Source organism: Anabrus simplex, chromosome 4 (genome assembly GCF_040414725.1).
Source record: "Anabrus simplex isolate iqAnaSimp1 chromosome 4, ASM4041472v1, whole genome shotgun sequence".
In the NCBI taxonomy this organism is placed as follows: Eukaryota; Metazoa; Arthropoda; class Insecta; order Orthoptera; family Tettigoniidae; genus Anabrus; species Anabrus simplex.
Window position 1 is genome coordinate 39,739,775 of NC_090268.1, and position 19,053 is coordinate 39,758,827.

Sequence of the window (19,053 nt, forward strand, 5' to 3'; positions counted from 1 at the left end):
CATCCCAAGGACTATTCAAGGCGTCAACTCTCAGATGATCTAAGTTTATATGTTTAATGTCCCTGAATGTGATGTATCTGGACTTATACTTCGGTACTTTGAGCGAGTAAGATAAGTATATTAAGTCATGTGTCGATATACTAGGGGTAGGAATTTGTCCATGTGATACTATTTTCTGTGGGTTGTTAGTGACCATTAAGTCAATTAGTGTATGTGAAGATGAGGTATGATTTGTCGGTTTTAGTGGAAGTATTGTCATGTCACACGTCTGGAAAATACTTAAGAGTTGCTTTGTATCTCCAGTCTGTTCCAGTAAATTAGTATTGAAGTCTCCAAATATTAAAATATGTTCATAAGCAGGTGATAGTCTCTGCAGGATGTTTTCAATGTCTGAGAGGTGACCTACCCGTGGTGGCCGATAAACAACTCCTATTAAGGCTTTAACTGTTGTCACAGTTATCTCGGCAAAAATGAACTCAGGTCTGGGGTCAGGACAGTGGGCAGATGTGCATACGATTTTACATTTAATATCATCTCTACAGTATAAGGCTACTCCTCCACCTCTTTTATATATTCGGTCATGCCTGTAAATATTATAGCCCGTTATGTGTGCCATACTACTAGGGATAGTTGCGCATAACCAACTCTCACTGATACAAGCTACGTGTACATTACTGTTTTCAAGGAGAGTTGTTAGCTCCTCATGGTGAGCAGGTAGGGATTGAGAATTTAAATGAATGCAGTTCAATGAACGTGCGTTGGCCTGAAATACTTTCGCTAATGAACCTTGGCAGCGGGGTGTCTCCGTTCTCGGATAGGAGAGGTTAGGGGTAGCGGGACAGTCAGGTCCACAGCTGGTAGTGGTTATAACAGTATTCATCACACAAAACAGAATACCAAGAAGAATACATGCTTCTTATCTGCGTATTTCCTCTGATATCGCGCCGGCTTTTCATGCACTCAATCACATTTACACTCAATAATAAAACACTATAATACAAACTTAAACTAATCCACATTGTCGTTACTTCACACTGTTTCACCCCCTAGCTGCTTGAATAACATTGTTAAGGTCAGCTCGTGTGGTCACTTGAATTTTCTTCCCATCAGAGCTTAGAATAATGATACGTCCATCCTTAGTCCATACAGATTTCTGACCGAAGTGGTCACGCGCGGCGTTTAGTATGTCCTTTCTCGTTGCTGTTAGCGATTCTGTTATCAGCATACCCGATACCTTCAGCGATTTCTTTGCACGCCAGATACAGTCACGTTCGTGATATCGCGTGAACTTTATTATGATGGGCCTCTTCCCTCCCGTCACTACCTCAGCTGTTGTTCTCCTTGGTTTCCCAATCCTGTGACAGCGATCTAAATTGTCCAATGTCAAGTCTATTCCTAGGTGGGATTTCACAATACCGAACACCTTGTCATAGACGTCCTCGTTCGGAGCTTCTGCCACCCCATGGAGTAATAGGCAGTTTCTCCTGCTGTACTGCTCTGCTTCGTCGATTAGGTCGTCCTGTTTGGAGATCTGGTTGTGCATTTGGGTATGTTCGGACTTCACCTCCTTAAGCTCCTCTGTGACAGCAGCTCGGAAAGACTGGAACTCAAGGGCGAGTGCGTCTAGGGAAACATCGCCAGGGTTGGTAGCACTGCTGTTGGCGGCGCGCGTTGCTTTCTCGAAGCGAGCTTGGATGTCGCTTAGCTTTTCTTCGAATGAAGAAATCCGCTTGTTCAATGACTTTAGAGACATTGTGAATGAATTTATGTAGCCACTGAGTGTTATTTAGTTATGAAACTTGACCTAGTACACACGAATTGCAGTTAAACTTGCTGTTTTGCTAGGTGGTTTACGGAGCTCTCTCACATGCACTTCTTCACTGCCGCCATTGTATAAATTAGGGTTGAAGTACTGGTCAAGGTGGATAAAGCAATTTTCAGTAAAGAGGGGGCCTTTGTTAATGATTTTAAGTATATTTATGTCATTGTCAATACTGGTGAAACTATGCTTGGAGTCTTGTATGTGCTGTCCTATGGCAGAGAATCTGTTGTATTTAATGGCGTTGACATGTTCAGAGTACCTGATATTGAAGTTGCGGCCAGTTTGTCCGACGTAGGAGGAATTGCAGTTGTTGCATTTAAATCTGTATACACCAGATTTAGAAAAAGCATTAGACTTATTTAGAGATTTAGAGTTGTGTAAGATATCAAGACTTCTATTGTTAGTTCTAAAAGAAATTTTCATATTATGTTTTTTAAAAATATTAGTTATTTTATAAGCATCCTGAGTGAAAGTGAAGGTGGAAAAAGCAGTTGGTTTAATTGTGTCTTTAGATAAAGTGGTTTTTGGACGGTGTTTGAATTTGTTGATGATGCGGTTAATGAAGGAGTTGTTAAAAATAACCAACAAAATTTGGTTAAAAACGAAATTCGTTTCTTATACAAGAAAAAATCATTTTTAAACAACAGATTATACGAAACACATCTAGAAATTGCTAATCTTCTCCCAAGTGCACAATGGAACCTCTTCCTAACTCAATTAGACAATAAATTATTTCATGCACTGTCAATCAAACAACAAACCCTAGAGAAAAAACTCAAAATTCTTAAGAACAACTCTTCACATAAATTCCAGTTTAAGAACCGTAACACACCCTCCAAAACTATTGAACAATTCCATCCTCCCATCGTAAATCTATCTAAAACAACTCTGAGTGATGATGAAAACTCAATTCTTTCGAAGGGCTTCAAACACAATTGGCCCAATCTCAACACTTTCAATGTAGCCACCAATTTAATTACTGAATCTGAAATAGCCATTAACAAAATGCCAACAGATGAACAAGATGAAATCAGATATGAAGTAAAAAGGAAACTTGAAAAAATCTTCATTAACAATAACAAAAACACTTCTCTTATTAATAATAATAATAATAATAATACCTTAGTTGTAACTATGAGATTGACAAAGATCAATCTCTCCATTATCTTCAACTTACTAGCATGATGGCAACGTCAGTTAATGATACTACTACCCCAGGCCCTAGTATTCATACTAGGTTTTCTCGGTCATCGGATTCTGGGGGACCGAGAACATCATGCGGGAATGTATCGGAGCTTCCCAAATCTCTTCGCCCAAAGGAAAAACATTTTATTGGCACTTTAAACATCAACACGCTTCGCAAAATTGGAAAGTTGAAGCACTTAACAGACACATTAGACCAACTCAACATCCAAATTCTGGCACTCCAAGAAACTAGGTACAGTGACGAAAATCATTTTGAATCAGGAAACTATAGAATTTATAAAGGTAAACCAGCTACCCTCCTCCCTAACAAAATATTACAATTTGGCACTGGTTTTGCAGTGAGAAAAAATATCACAAATTTGGTATTATACTTTACATCACCTTCTGAAAGAATTTCGCTAATGACAATCAAATCAGGAAACAAAGCTTATACACTAATCAATGCACATGCACCTACAAACAATTACAATCAAAAAGACCCACAGAAGGTAGATGACTTCTGGGAATTACTAGAAGAAACTACAGCCAAAGTTCCAAAACATAATGTCAAAATTTTGCTGGGGGACTTCAATGCACAAATTGGCAAAGAGAAGAAATTTAGGACCACTGTAGGACTTTACCCTGCTCACAAAAGAACCAATAAAAATGGAGAACGTTTAATTTTCTTCTGCGAGAATTTCGATCTAAAATTGATGTCAACCCATTTCCTGGCACTTCCACAAAAGAAAATGACATGGAGATCCCCGAACATGCATTTAGGAGAATTTCAACTAGACCATGTGGCTATTTCCAAGAAAAACCAAAAAGAAATTATGAACGTTAAAGTCAAAAAGGGAATTATTGACTCCGACCACCACCTATCTCTTGTTAAAGTAAAGTTTCAACCCAACAGGAAGAAAACCAAAACAATCAGAAACCCAAGAATCGACCCTGAATTTCTGAGACAGAACTCAGACAATTTCCTTGCGAATATCTCCAACGATGCTCCTTCAAACTGGCTAGAACTCAAGGACACACTCTTGAAAGCTTCACAAAACATCAGCAATCCCCCAAGGAAACGCAAACACAGGTGGTGGAATGACACCTGTGACAAGGCCATAGAAGTCAGAATTAGGTCCTGGCTAAACTGGAGTTCCCATAAAACTGATCAAAATCGTGATGAATTCTTCAAAACACAGAAACAAACCTCAAAAATCATCAGATCTGAAAAACGAAAATATGATCAAAACAGACTGGTAGAAATAGAAGAAGATTTCAAGAAAAACAATACACGGAACTTCTACAGAACATTCAGAGAAGAATTATCCAATTACCAGGCACCTAGTCTCTGTTTCAAACGTACAGATGGGACTTTGGAAACAAGTAATAAGGGAAATTGTGAACTCCTAGCAAACCATTTCAGGGACCTTTTAAACTGTGAATCTCCAAAGGAACAATTCACCTATGAAAAACCAACACCTAATCCAAATTCAGAACCTCCCACATTACAAGAAGTCAAACAAATAATCAGAGATTTAAAAGACAACAAAGCACCAGGAGAAGATGGAATAATCGCTGAAATGTTGAAAATTGGTGGTGACAAACTGGCCCAGAGTATTCAAAAAATCTTACAGGACATTTGGTTTTCTGAAGAAATTCCGGAGGATTGGAAATGTGCATTGATTCACCCACTTCACAAGAAAGGAGACAAATCAGATATTAATAACTACAGAGGAATTTCTCTCCTCTCACTCGTATATAAAATCTTCTCTAAAGCTCTACTTAATAGATTAGAGAAACAAACAGACCACCTGATCGGAGATTATCAGGCTGGATTCCGAAAAGGGAGATCCTGCGCAGAACAAATCCTAAACCTAAAATCCATACTACAGATTCGCAAAACGAAACAAACAGTAATCACCTTTGTTGACTTCAAAAAAGCGTATGATTCCATAGATCGGCAGACCCTGTTCAACATACTAGAGGAATTTCAAGTCGACAGGAAAACGAGGGAATTGATTAAACAAACTCTGACCAACACAACATCAAAAGTTAAGTTCTTGGGAGAAATTTCTGAACCGTTCGAAATCAGAACTGGCGTCCGACAGGGAGATGGATTATCCCCACTACTATTCAATTTAGTTTTGGAAAAAGTGATTCGTGAATGGAGAAAAGAAACTAAAGGTATAAACATTGGCAGACTTCTTAAAGACAAAATTCACCTTGACTGCTTAGCTTTTGCAGATGACCTTGCGATCCTTTCGAACAACAGACAAGAAGCAATCCAATCCATAGAAAAATTGAATGAAATAGCCGCAAAAACCGGACTTCAAATTTCATTTGAAAAGACGCAGTTTATGGAAGGAACTAAATCAAGATTCGACAATCAACCATTAATCACCAATTGTGGGATAATTTCCCAAGTAGACAAATTCAAGTATCTAGGTGAAATTATTCAGCCAGCAGGGTTAAATCAGGAAGCTAACAAAGAAAGAACTGCTAAACTGCAAAGGGCTTACAAAATCACATGGAACAGATACAACAAAAGATGTATATCAAAAAATGCAAAATTACGACACTACAATACAGTCATCAAACCAGAGGCACTTTATGCATCTGAAACACTGATCATTGGCGGCAGGTCACAAATGAAAAGCATTGACAAACAAGAGAGGATAATTCTCAGAAAAATCCTAGGACCAAAGTTCGAAAATGGAATTTGGATGAAAAAGAAACCACATGAAATTTTTCAATTCACAGAAAAAATCACAGATACCATCAGAAAGAGACGACTAAAATTCTACGGACACCTACACAGAATGGATAACAACAGGCTGACAAAGAAAATTCTAAATCTAGCTCTAACCCTGAAAATCCGCAACAATTGGTTAGCAGAAATTCATGAAGATCTACAAGAAATGGGTATTGAGGACGAAACCATTCAAGATAGAATGAAATTTAGAAGCTTAGTAAACAAACATAAATTTGCAGAGAAACCAACAAGAAAAAATACAGGCTGGACAGAAACACGCAGAAAGGAACACAGTGAAAAAATGAAGAGATATTGGGAAGAAAAGAAGAAGAAACATTGTGCAAAATAAGTTCAAACGCGCTCCACAGCTGGGCACAACGAATCAAAAAAAAAAATAATAATAATAATAATAATAATAATAATATTAATTTAATTAATGATAATAAAACCATTTCAGATCTTAAAAAGAAAATCAATGACAATAATCTCATTATCACCAAATCTGATAAAGGCAACACTACTGTCATAATGGATAAAACTGACTACTTAGATAAAACCAAAAACTTTTTCAGTGACCCTTCTTTTTCTATAATAAAAAAAGACCCAACCACAAAAATCCAACGCCTACTCAAACATACTTTAAAAAACTCTTCCTTTCTCCTCGCAGATCAAGAAAAACCTAAACTAATAAACATGAACCCTGGACTACCCACTGCCAAAGCCCTCCCTAAAATTCACAAAACTAACATTCCTATCTGTCCAATTATCAATTACAGACCCAGTCCCCTATACAACACTTCTAAATTCATCCAAACATTTTTACTAAAAAATTATCGATTTTTATCCAACAAATCTATCAAAAACACTTCTGATCTAATCAACAAATTAAAGAATTTTGAAATCCAACCAAATTTTTCTCTCCATTCTTTTGACATTGTCAACATTTACCCTAGTATTCCAATTCCAAAATTATTCCCCATTATAAACAACAACCTAAACAAATTCAGTAACCTAAGTAAACTTGAAATTCAAGACTTCATGTCTATTTTAAAATTAGTTCTCAACAATAATTATTTTACCTTTGACAACACCATTTATCAACAAGATGGCTTGGCTATGGGCTCACCTGCTTCTGGCATTCTTGCTGAAAATTACCTCGACTTCTTAGAAAACACAAGAATTAATAATAATAATAATAATAATAATAATAATAATAATAATAATAATAATAATAATAATTTCTCCAACATCCTCTTTTGGGCGAGATATGTCGATGACACATTAGTAATATTAAATGAGGAATCAACCAACGCAGCCTCTACACTTCTTCATCTCAACAACTTAGACTCTAACATTAAATTCACCCTCGAATCAGAACACAACCAAACTCTTAATTTTCTAGACCTAACTATTACTAGACATCCTTCTTCTTTATCTTACAAAATTTTCAGAAAACCAACCCAAACAGCAACTACAATAAGACAAGATTCTTCGCACCCCCAAGCTCATAAACGTGCTACTTATAACAGCTTAATTTTTCGTGCTTTCAACACCCCTATGTCCAAAAAAGATTTAAATAATGAATTAAACACCATCCGCAACATTGCTAAATTTAATGGCTTTAACAACTCCTTCATTAACCGCATCATCAACAAATTCAAACACCGTCCAAAAACCACTTTATCTAAAGACACAATTAAACCAACTGCTTTTTCCACCTTCACTTTCACTCAGGATGCTTATAAAATAACTAATATTTTTAAAAAACATAATATGAAAATTTCTTTTAGAACTAACAATAGAAGTCTTGATATCTTACACAACTCTAAATCTCTAAATAAGTCTAATGCTTTTCCTAAATCTGGTGTATACAGATTTAAATGCAACAACTGCAATTCCTCCTACGTCGGACAAACTGGCCGCAACTTCAATATCAGGTACTCTGAACATGTCAACGCCATTAAATACAACAGATTCTCTGCCATAGGACAGCACATACAAGACTCCAAGCATAGTTTCACCAGTATTGACAATGACATAAATATACTTAAAATCATTAACAAAGGCCCCCTCTTTACTGAAAATTGCTTTATCCACCTTGACCAGTACTTCAACCCTAATTTCAATTTAAACGACATTTCTGAAAAACCCAATATCCTTTTTGACTTCCTAATTCTTCTCAAAAATTCCAAATTCCAAAACCCCAATTCTATTTTCCATGCCTTACATAGTTCCCACCCACATTTTCTACCTCCAATAACCCACCCTAAACTACCCCTCCTTCATTTCCCTATCTTATCCTTCCTCATTACCATCTAACTCCAATTTCTTTTATTCTTTCTCTTATTTCACTATCACTCTTCCTCATTTAATTTATTCTTCCTTCTCTATTTAAAAAAAATAATAAAAAAAATAAAAAACCCACGACCTTCATTTCGGTTTTCCTCTTTCAAATTTTAACTCTTGTCTTGCGCCAACTTTGACTACTTCAATCATAACCTAAAAATTTTTCATTTAAAAAATAGCGCACTGTGCATATAAGTTTTCATTTGTTTTCCGATATTGCGCTTTTTACTACATTTTTTCTTCTCTCTACAATTGTTTTTTCAAGTCAACTGTTTTCCAAGAACTTAGCAGGAGTACAAGTACTCATTCAATTACACTGATTTGCGTCGTATATTTTTATATACGTACTTAACTTCCCGCAACCGTGACAAATTCTGGACCTTCAAAACATTCTCCACTCTACTTTGGCGTTCGACCGCAGCGCATGACCTTGAATGTGCCGCGCTGATCACCAGGAGCTGGCGGCTTTCTACTACAAATCTATTCGTCTGCGACTTCAAGTTATTTTTGATCTTCGTATATTAGTTGATAGTGTTGTGACTTTGTGCATGACAGAATGTGGTGTCGTGTCTTTGTGCCTATCAGAGTGTGAAACTGACCTCCAATATTCATAAACATTGTACATGTTTTTACGGCTGATGATGACCTGTACTAAGGTCGAAACCGGTCCCATTTAAATAGGAATGTGATTACTGCATTTCTTTCTTTTAAGTATTGAATAGGTTGAACCTCCTTTTCAATTATTTAATTTTTAACATCAATAATTTCAATACGGAACAATGAAATTTTTATCTTTCAATGAAGACCTTGTAAACTTGAAGCTTGGTAAACCTTGATTTCAATAAAATTTCATAAACGAGTTCAACTTTAAGGTTTGTGGTGTCATAAACACTTTTTTTTAATTTTTAACTATTTTGTATATTTCTGTTCAATAATCTTCTGTTGCAGTAAGTTTGATCTCATTTATATTACATGATTTTCATGTTGCTATGATTTTATCAAAAAAATTCCATGAACAAGTACATTAGATTATCTTTAGTACCTCGCGTGTAAACAACTTCCTATGATTTTCATTCATTCACCTCGTTTTGGCTAACTGTGGATCACGTCATTTTAACTATCTCCTTCTTTGAGCTTTGAAATTTGTCCCGTACTTCCACATTCCTTCTTGGTGTTGTTCCTTTCTCTCCTGTGTCCTTGCCTTTCCCATTTTTATTTCATTTCTTCACCCATCTTTTCCTGGATACCATTGCATGCTGGAATCCTTTTGAGGGGAGACACACTCACAGTGGTGTTCCTTTTTCTCCTGTGTCCATACGTTTTCTGTTTTTAGCTTTGGCTTTTTCTGTAAACCATTGCATGCTTCAAGTTTCTTTTCGAGTGGGACACACACTAGGATGTCATTACATGTGATCTCTTTCTACCTTGTTAAACCAGGCACCTTTGATTTTCTTGTTCTGAAAGTACTTAATGATCCAGTTGGTCAATCTTAAGCCTCCGTGGCTTAGGCGTCAGCGTGCCAGTCTCTCACTGCTGGGTTCCATGGTTCAAATCCCAGTCATTCCATGTGAGATTTGTGCTGGACAAAACAGAGGCTGGACAGGTTGTTCTCCAGGTACTCCTGTTTTCCCTGTCATATTTCATTCCAGCAACACACTCCAATATCAGACTTCGGCAGCCAGCACAATTCCTATTTTCGCCGCTAGATGGAGGCTTCATTCATTCTATTCCTGACCCGGTCAAATGACTGGAAACAGGCTGTGGAATTTTGTTGGCCAATCTTGGTGATTTTTCTTTTCTGGACGGTATCGGTTATCTTTTCCACATCGCTATGTAGTTTGTTATTATTATTATTATTATTATTATTATTATTATTATTATTATTATTATTATTATTATTATTATTATCACCATCCAATTACAAAAGTGTTTTTGAAAGTGAAAATTAATAAAATATATCAGATAGAAAAGTTAAAAAGGTTCTGAAATAAATCAGGAAATTCATGCCCAGTCAGCTTATGCGAGGGTTTGGCTCTGAAACTGAGGCCCTGGAGTGGGGGGCCTCAGTCCTGACAAGGCACATCCCAGTGGCTTATAGGAGAAGCACTCCTGTAGATATGCAGAACAGGTGTGTAGATTTGACCAAATAAGCACCTGTGGAGAAGCTGAGGTGAAATGAAAAATGGTCCATGATCTCAAATACAGAAGAGAAGAATTCCTAACTTCTTGGAGGGCGGAAGAGCCAATAAAACTCACAGTTTTGACTCCAAGGAACAGATTTCACCTGTCCTCCCAACTATTTTCATTGCAGGGCATGATGGAAACGCCATTAGGAAAGACTACTCCAGGGGCAGCCGAGAACAGAAATCCCCTACCGCCAAGGGTAGATTCAACCAGGCCTTTGGATTCTGGAGAGTTTGAAACATCATTCAGGGAAGGGACGGAGAAGAAATAAAGGAATATCTGCAATTTCAAGGAAGTTGGAAAATGAATGAATGAATACTGGAATACCAAGGGACACGATAGCTTGATGATAACCCTGCAGAATCAGAAGGGGCTCAGGATTTACAAGGGAAAACCAGCAGTAGCAAACAACTCCAATGTAATGTTCCTAGGCACAACTTTCATTGTTAAAAGGAACATTACTGAGTCCATCATCAACTCTGCCTCACCAACAGAGAGAGAGAATCTCGCTTCTCTCTTTTAGATCTGGAAACAAAACTTATACAGTTGTCAGTGTACATACCCCAATAAATGAAGATAACAGAAGAAAACCTGAAAAGGTAGACTTTCTTCTTTTCAGAACATCTTGAAGACAGAACCTCTAAAATACCACAACACCATGTAAAAGTTTTGGTCAGGGACTTCAGTGTCCAGAGAAGATACCAACATAAAATGTGGGTGACTATCTGGCACATAAAAGAACAAACTCATAAGGACAGAGACTAATCTGCCTCTGTAAACATTTCAAATTAAAACTCAAGTGTCCACATAATCCAAGGCTCTCATTAACAAGAAGAAAACCTGGGTATCGCCCAACGCAATGCTGGGAGAGTTCCAGATAGATCACGTGGCAATAACTGCTAGAAACTGAAAAGAAATCTTGAATGTCATAGTAAGAAAGGCTTACCAGGTGTATGCATAAGTCTTTTCCCATTTCACTAAGAGATGGCACCAGTGAACAGTACTCAGCATATGAATTTGACACATACGGCAGTTTGTTCGTCTGACATTAACCTACCAACACGCAAGTTGAGTCCGCCAAACACTAGCATCTGTGTTGTATCGTTCAGTTATCATGTCGATGTTTGTGCCTGCAAAAGAAAATTTGCGGCACGCATTGCTTTTCTTGTTTAATCAAAAGAAAAAAAGCTGTGGAAAGTCATTGTTTGCTGGTAGAAACATATGGTGAACACGCTCCATCGATTAGAACATGTGAGGCATGGTTTTGACAATTTAAACGTGGTGATTTCAATGTGAAAGACGGTGCGAGCTCTGGTAGACCACAAAAGTACAAAGACTCTTGAAGCCCGGCGAAACTGTTAATGCACAACGCTATCGCCAACAAATGATTCATTTAAATCACGCATTGATCGAAAGACAACCGGAATGGGTCAGAAGACATGGCAGAATGATTTTGTTACACAACAGTGCGCCGTCTCACACAACAAAACCAGTGAAAGACGCCTTGAAATCACTTGGATGGGACATCCTTCCGCACCTGCCGTACTCCCTCGACCTGACGCCATCCGACTATCACGTCTTCACATCAATAGGGCATGCGCTTGCAGGGTAGCACTTCAGCAATTTCAAGGAAGTTGGAAAATGAATGAACCAATGGTTTGCCACAAAAGACAAGCAGTTTTTCTGGCATGGTATTCATAACTTACCTGAAAAATGGGCAAAGTGTGTAGAAGCCGATAGCCAATATTTTGAATAAACAAAAAATGAATTTCCCTTGAAAATTACGTGTTTTCTGTACCACAAAAATTGGCAAATACGTATGCATACACCTGGTAAACATGGACTCAAACCATTATATCTTGGATATCATAGTAACAAACCCAAGCAGAGAACCAATAGGAAGCCTCACATTAATATAGAGACTCTGAAACAGAACAAAGATATGTTGAAAACCTGTCTAACCATGGAAATGAACAGCTGCGAAGAAACCAGAGTGTCAATGACTGAAGCTGCTTAAGGTTTGGGAAACGTGCTGAAGAAACAAAAACATGGATGGTGGAATGAAAACTGCAACAAAGCTCTTAAAAAAAAAAAAAAAAAAGCCTAAAAGACTGGTATTCTAAGAAAACTGAGGAGAAATGGGAAGTTTTCAAAAGAAAATAGAAATAGGATGGAGAAGATAAAAAAAGAGTTTAGAAAGAGCATCACTCATGAGTTTTACAGAACCTTCAAAGAGGAGCTGCAGGCATATCAGCCACCAACTGTGTGCTTAAAGCAAAAATATTTCACTGTAGCAACGAATGACAAGGAAAACTGTGAGCTTTTGGCCAACTACTTCAAAACCTCTTAAACTGTAAAGAACCCATGTATGTATGGGATACTCAGAATTTCTCCCACCAAAATCTGGTTTCCAAGCCACCAGGTCTATATGAGATCAAGTGCATAATCAATGAACTTAAAAACAATAAAGCACCAGGTGAAGACGGCCTCATCGCAGATATGTGGAAGATTGGAGGAAAAATCTCAGCAGAAACAATCCGCTGCATCATACAAGAAATCTGGAAAACTGAAAGGGTCCCAAAAGACTGGAAATGTGCTGTCATACACCCACTTCATAAAAAGACAAAAAAGTAACCAAACAGTCATGAACAACTACAGAGGGATCTCTTTACTTCCAATCACAGTCAAGATACTGTGTAAAGTCCTGCTGAACAGGGTCGAAGAACAAGCAGACCACCTCATTGGTGAATACCAAGCTAGCTTTAGAAAAGGAGGTCTTGCACAGAACAGATATTCAACCTCAAAAGCATTGAGAAAAAGAGCTTTGAAAAACCAGAACACTGTGATAATATTTGTTTACTTCAAGAAGGCATATAACTCACTTGACACCAACTTTATTGAATGCCCTAGAGGAGTTTGGGATTGACAGGAAAACGAGAAGAAGAATAAAACACACCCTGACTGACACCATCTCGAGAATCAAGTTCTTTGGAAAAATCTCTGGTTCTTATGAAACAGAAAGTCAGGAGACAGCCTATCACTGATCCTCTTCAACATCTTTCTGGAGCAAATTATGAGAAACTTGGAGAAAGCTTTGGAAGAGGAAGAAATAAAGCGAATACACTTGGGAGGAAAGGACAGAACCTGGAAGTTAAATGTTTAGCTTTTGTTGATGATCCTGTCATGTTAGCCAATAATCAACAATATGCCAAAAAAGTGCTAGATAGTCTTCTTGAAATTGCTGGGAAAACTGGTCTTAAAGTCTCCTATGAGTAGATATCGTACATGGAACCATCAAAAGAACTAGAAGCAGAGACATAGAACCTGTCAACATTCACAGGATGACTGTGTCTGTGTACAAAGAGAGAGACAGATGACTTTCCAACTAGTGCGGAAAAAGGTGCCGTGAATTCGTAGAGGGTTGGACGACTGTAGAAGATGTAGAGCAGAGTGGCCGTCAGTCAACATCACACACATTCATTAATATGAATTTTACACACCAATTATTACAAGGTGTGCAAGAACAGACATGTAATGCTGAATCAGTTAGAGGTGTTCAGCGAATAGGGCGCCACTTTCTATAATTAAAAAGATAAAAGAGAAACTCGTTTTATAGTTTGACAAATGCTTGAGTAAATGAAATGGCGTACGGCTTTTAGTGCCGGGAGTGTCTGAGGACGTGTTCGGCTCGCCAGGTGCAGGTCTTTCGATTTAACGCCCATAGGCGACTTGCGTGTCGTGATGATGATGAGGATAACACATACACCCAGCCCCCGTGCCAGAGAAATTAACCAATGCTGGTTAAAATTCCTGACCCTGCCGGAAATCAAACCCGGGACCCCTGTGGCCAAAGGCCAGCACGCTAACTATTCAGCCATGGAGCCGGATAATGCTTGATTGAACTGTGGTTATAAAGTTCAAAAATAAACTGATGTTAAAAAATAACGCAGTGTTCTTTATCCTGAACTACCTGCACCTGTTCACCTACAAAACATTAGGGAAACTTACATTTTGACACATGCTGACATGTCTTAGAGTGTGGATCCTCCTCTTCAACTTTTGATCTGTTTTAGTCAGGATTCAACCTTGTAAAACAAGGCTGATTTTTCTGCATAATATTTGTTTTATTTTAAGGACCATTAACATCTAGGTCCTTAGACAAATTAATAAAGTGGTTTGTTTAAAGAAATTTAGGTACTTGTATCCAAATTTATGCGTTATTTTGTGTACCTTTAGGGTGAATATCATTTAGCATCTCGCATACTGTACAATGCTCAAGAGAGGTTTCCTCATGAACCGATGGCTCATTCTTGGATCTTTTCCCAACAACTCCTTTGTTTTACGGAGGCCATACACAACGGCAAGTGGCAGGATGCTGAACAAGCTATTGCTCATCTTGCAGCTATAGATAAAGGAGAATGTCACTTGAGGTAAGTTCCCCAATCACATTGCAAAGCAATCTATTTATAATTTATTTCTTTGCAGTTGTGAATCTCTTAATAGTTCATTTGTTTGTATTACTTCATATCCTTCATATTCTAGAACTTGTGGAAATCTCCAGGTAACTTCTTGTAGTAAAACAAGTTCAGTACTGTTGGAAAATGAGTTCTGTAATAACAACTGGGTTTTACATTTTAAAAAAAGGGGATAAGTTATATTATGCAGTAGTGACATAATATACTAAGTATTTCCCCTCTCCCCTAGGATAAGGCTGGGGCCTTTCTTCCATCTTCTTGCAACGGTGTAACCTTGGGGCCCCTAAAAAAATAAAAATAATATAAATCTATCCTAAATATGCAAGGATGTGGTCAGTCCAATTTTGCAGATTTTGCAGAATCAGTATATTTTTTCTTTCTTTTTTTAAGTTTACAATTTGTACATAGAGAAATTGCCATTTGGTTGCATCTAGCTGCAGTTATTATAACTGTGTTGAGTGAAATACATCAAAGCTGTAATGTTGCCGTCTCTCGCAGCATCGCAGCATGCTCCTCACAAATGACCTGAACCAAATTTTTTAAAAATAATTTTTGTTTGCTAGTTGCTTTACGTCGCACCGACACAGATAGATCTTATGGTGACGATGGGGCAAGAAAGGGCTAGGAGTGGGAAGGAAGCGGCCGTGGTCTTAATTAAGGTACAGCCCCAGCATTTGCCTGGTGTGAAAATGGGAAGCCATGGAAAACCATTTTCAGGGCTGCCGACAGTGGGATTCGAACCTACTATCTCCTGAATACTGCATACTGGCCGCAATTAAGCGACTGCAGCTATCGAGCTCGGTTTTAAAAATAATTACAGCAATGAAAATTGATATCAAAATATGGTATTTCCATTAGAAAATAATTCTTTCTTGATATGTAGTGCCACTTGAGATCGTATTATGCAGAAATTTTGCTGAACTTATTTATTCGAGAACAATGTATAATTGTAATAAGAAGTAGGTGTAATTAGGTGTACTCAGTCAACTGAGTTTCGAACGAGCTGTCTTTGTGAAAAAGTTGTGCTGTTTGATATTTTCAAACTTCATTTGAACAGCTTTTGAATTAATTTTGTTTGTATATTTTTCTGTATTATAATCAAATAAATTATTATAACTGAGACTTCAGTGTCAGGTACAGAATATCGTTCTGTAGTTACTGAAAAATGAAACCAATTTTAAGTACGAACAAGTAAGTGGTGTTCAGTTCAGCAGCTTAGACGTTAAACCACAGAGGCAGCCAAATTAAACACTTTTTTAAAAAAATAATCTTACTAAATAGTGAATAATCCATTTGTTTTCAGTATATAATTTGACAATATGTTGCATATTATCTACCTGCTGTACGTTAGTTATTTGTAGTTTATGCATTTTATTTGAGGGTTCACATCGTATCACATTTGTTACGCCACTGTCTTCTCTCTTAATCAGTTTATCCTCTCTTCTGAACCATTTATTACTTCGTTTTCTGTGCCAGTTAGAGTTAGTTTGTATATTATCTTTCCCATGATACCCTTGCAGCAGGCTGGAATCTTCACTTGAGCTGGCCAGGATGATGGATATATGCTGTATGCTATGTCAGAAATCTTAGTGTTTCATGAACAGATTTTTCTTTTTCTACCCTGAATCATTGTGATGTGAAACTCATTATCATCTTCATCATTTGTTGTTGTCAGTCCAACAATATACTTCCTTGTGGTGGTGGTGGTGGTGGTTATTGTTTTGAGAGGAAATGCAACTGGGCAACCATCTATTATTAACACATTCACACCCATCATCTGAACGGGCTATTTAAATGGCTGGCCCAGCTATTCCAGCAGTTAGCAGCACAACAAACAACAGGACATGCACTATAGGCAATAACTTGGATACAGGCGTGAATGTGTTAACACTTATTAGAGGAAAAGATGGAAGAGGTCTGACACTTTGAAAAATGAAGGTGACTGCAAAAGAAAGGTGAGAGCAACATACCTAACCATTAGAGTAGGAAAAAAAACAAGAATCGACCAAAAGAGTTCAGATAGGAAAGATGAAGTTGAGGAGCCTGACATAAGTAAGTGGAAGTAATACCAGACTCAGCTAGGGGGCCCATGATTCCCAACCCACAATTCCAAGATGAAAGCGTCTGGCTTCCCTTTTAGTCACATTGCACGACAGGCAGATGGATGTATTCTACTCCCCTACCGACAAGGGGTTATAGTTTCTTTTATAAAAATAGTACTAACTAATGATATTGGCTTTACATCCCACTAACTAATTTTACGGTTTTCAGAGACTCCAAGGTGCTGGAATTTAGTCCCGCAGGAGTTCTTTTACCTGCCAGTAAATCTACTGACACTAGGCTGACATATTTGATCACCTTCAAAGACCACTGGACTGAGCCAGGATCAAACCTGCCAAGTTGAGGTCAGAAAGCCAGCGCCTCAACCGTCTGAGCCACTCAACCCGATATATATATTCTTTTCATTTGATTCTGTTTTCCATTGTAATCCCTCACCATGTTGGAATCTGGGGCCTGTTGCTTTATGATGCTCTTAACCTACTAAAGCCGTCATAATCTGGGGCTTCTTTGTCCTCTCTTTCCTTTCATTTTTTTGTATTCTTTCACCATACTTCCAATTAATATAACCAGTCCATTGCAACTTATCAGTCTTTGTAACATTCCTTAAATCTTAATTTCTCACTCTTTCTCTCCTTGTTTTCTGTTATATATACTTTCCATAATTTAATTACTGTTGCCTGTATTCAGTTTTCATACTCTGTGATAGAAAACACTCCCAAGTTGTGTCCTTGTAGTGAATTTCATATCCAGTCATAAACTTTTCTTTAACCACTACCTTAAGTTCTTGAAGTCACCATGATGATTTTGTCTCTGATCTTTATAGTTCTTTATTGCTTCATTATTACTCACTTTCCTTTTATCATTAATTTTCATTTGCCATCATGCAAATTTCCAATTTACTCAAGCTCTTTTTGCTCCTTATCAAAGCTATTCTTGCAATACCTTAACATGTTCTGTTAAGACTGTAGATCGATTATGATGATGCCTTTTGTTAAACTATATTGATGGATTCTGATTTTTATTTTTTAAATTCTTGTTTCTCCTCAGTTGTATGACCCGTGTATAATTATTACATGCATTCTTTTCTCCTTTCATGATAAAAGATATTTTAATTCGCTTTTACCAGTCTTTCCATATATTTGTTATATTACATACTGCAATCCTATGAGTTCAATGGGCCTTTATTAGCTTTTTTTTTTTGCAACTTTGTTAATGGAAGTTTTGGAGGTACTTATATGTCACAAAAGTAATGTTAGTTTTATTGTATCCATGAAATGATAACTGTATTAATTGTATAGTGGGTGAGAAGAGGAAATCTTCTTTTCAACTGTCTCTCATCATGGCCTGCCTAATGGTACAATATGGGAACAGCATTTAATAAGGAGTGTTAGATATACAAAGCATGTTTTATAAGTACGAGGGTAATTCCAAAAATAAGGTCTCCTATTTTTTTATAAATACAGAACTTTGTTTGTGTGGCTGTGAAGAGAGTTTCCCGTGCTCGCATATAAACATGCACACGCCATGCTGAGGCACTCAGCCTTGGCTTGGCAGCCGTTGAGAATGGAGCTGCCGTTAGATGTTACTGCCAAGTGCGAAGTGCATGCAGTTATTCGGTTTTTGAACGCAAAAGGTACTGAACCAATTGAAATCCATCGCCAATTGACGGAAGTGTACGGTGAGTCGTGCATGGATGTCAAAAATGTTAATAAGTGGTGTAGAGAGTTTGCAGCCAGTCGAACTGAAATTCACAAAGAACGAACAAAGGAGCAGGAGACTGTCAATTTCCGTTGAGACAGTCCTGAAGGTTGAGCAAATCATGCGTGAAGATCGGTGGATCACACTGGATGATCTCTGCACTTTGGTTCCTGAGGTTTCTCAAAGCGCTGCTCACAACTTCTTGAACAGCATGGCGGCGAGCTGGTATGACATGGGCATACAAAAACTGTCACAGCGTCTACAAAAATGCATCGTCCAAAATGGTGATTATGTAGAAAAATAGCTAAATGTTCAAGCTGTAAAATGATGTAAACCATTGTAGAAATAAACAGTTCTATGTATTTATAAAAAAAATAGGAGACCTTATTTTTGGGTTTACCTTCATAAATACCGTTTTTAAATATGGCGGCTGAAGAACTTTGGTCGTTGTTCAGAGCATCCTCATTCAGTATGTACATCTGTACACTAGCCACAAACGCCATTACAGAAGCATTCATCCGTATTTATGT

The 19,053-nt window shown here is 37.6% G+C and overlaps 1 protein-coding gene across 2 annotated transcripts in view; it reads left to right on the forward strand.

Moving 5' to 3' along the window:
- The window catches only part of ida (anaphase promoting complex subunit 5 ida), a 163,749-nt gene that overhangs the window by 93,496 nt on the left and 51,200 nt on the right, over window positions 1-19,053 (forward strand). For both annotated transcript variants that reach the window (XM_067146186.2, XM_067146187.2), the window contains exon 10: window positions 14,526-14,719. In XM_067146186.2, the coding sequence (XP_067002287.2) occupies window positions 14,526-14,719 (194 nt within the window). The remainder of the gene's footprint in view (window positions 1-14,525; window positions 14,720-19,053) is intronic.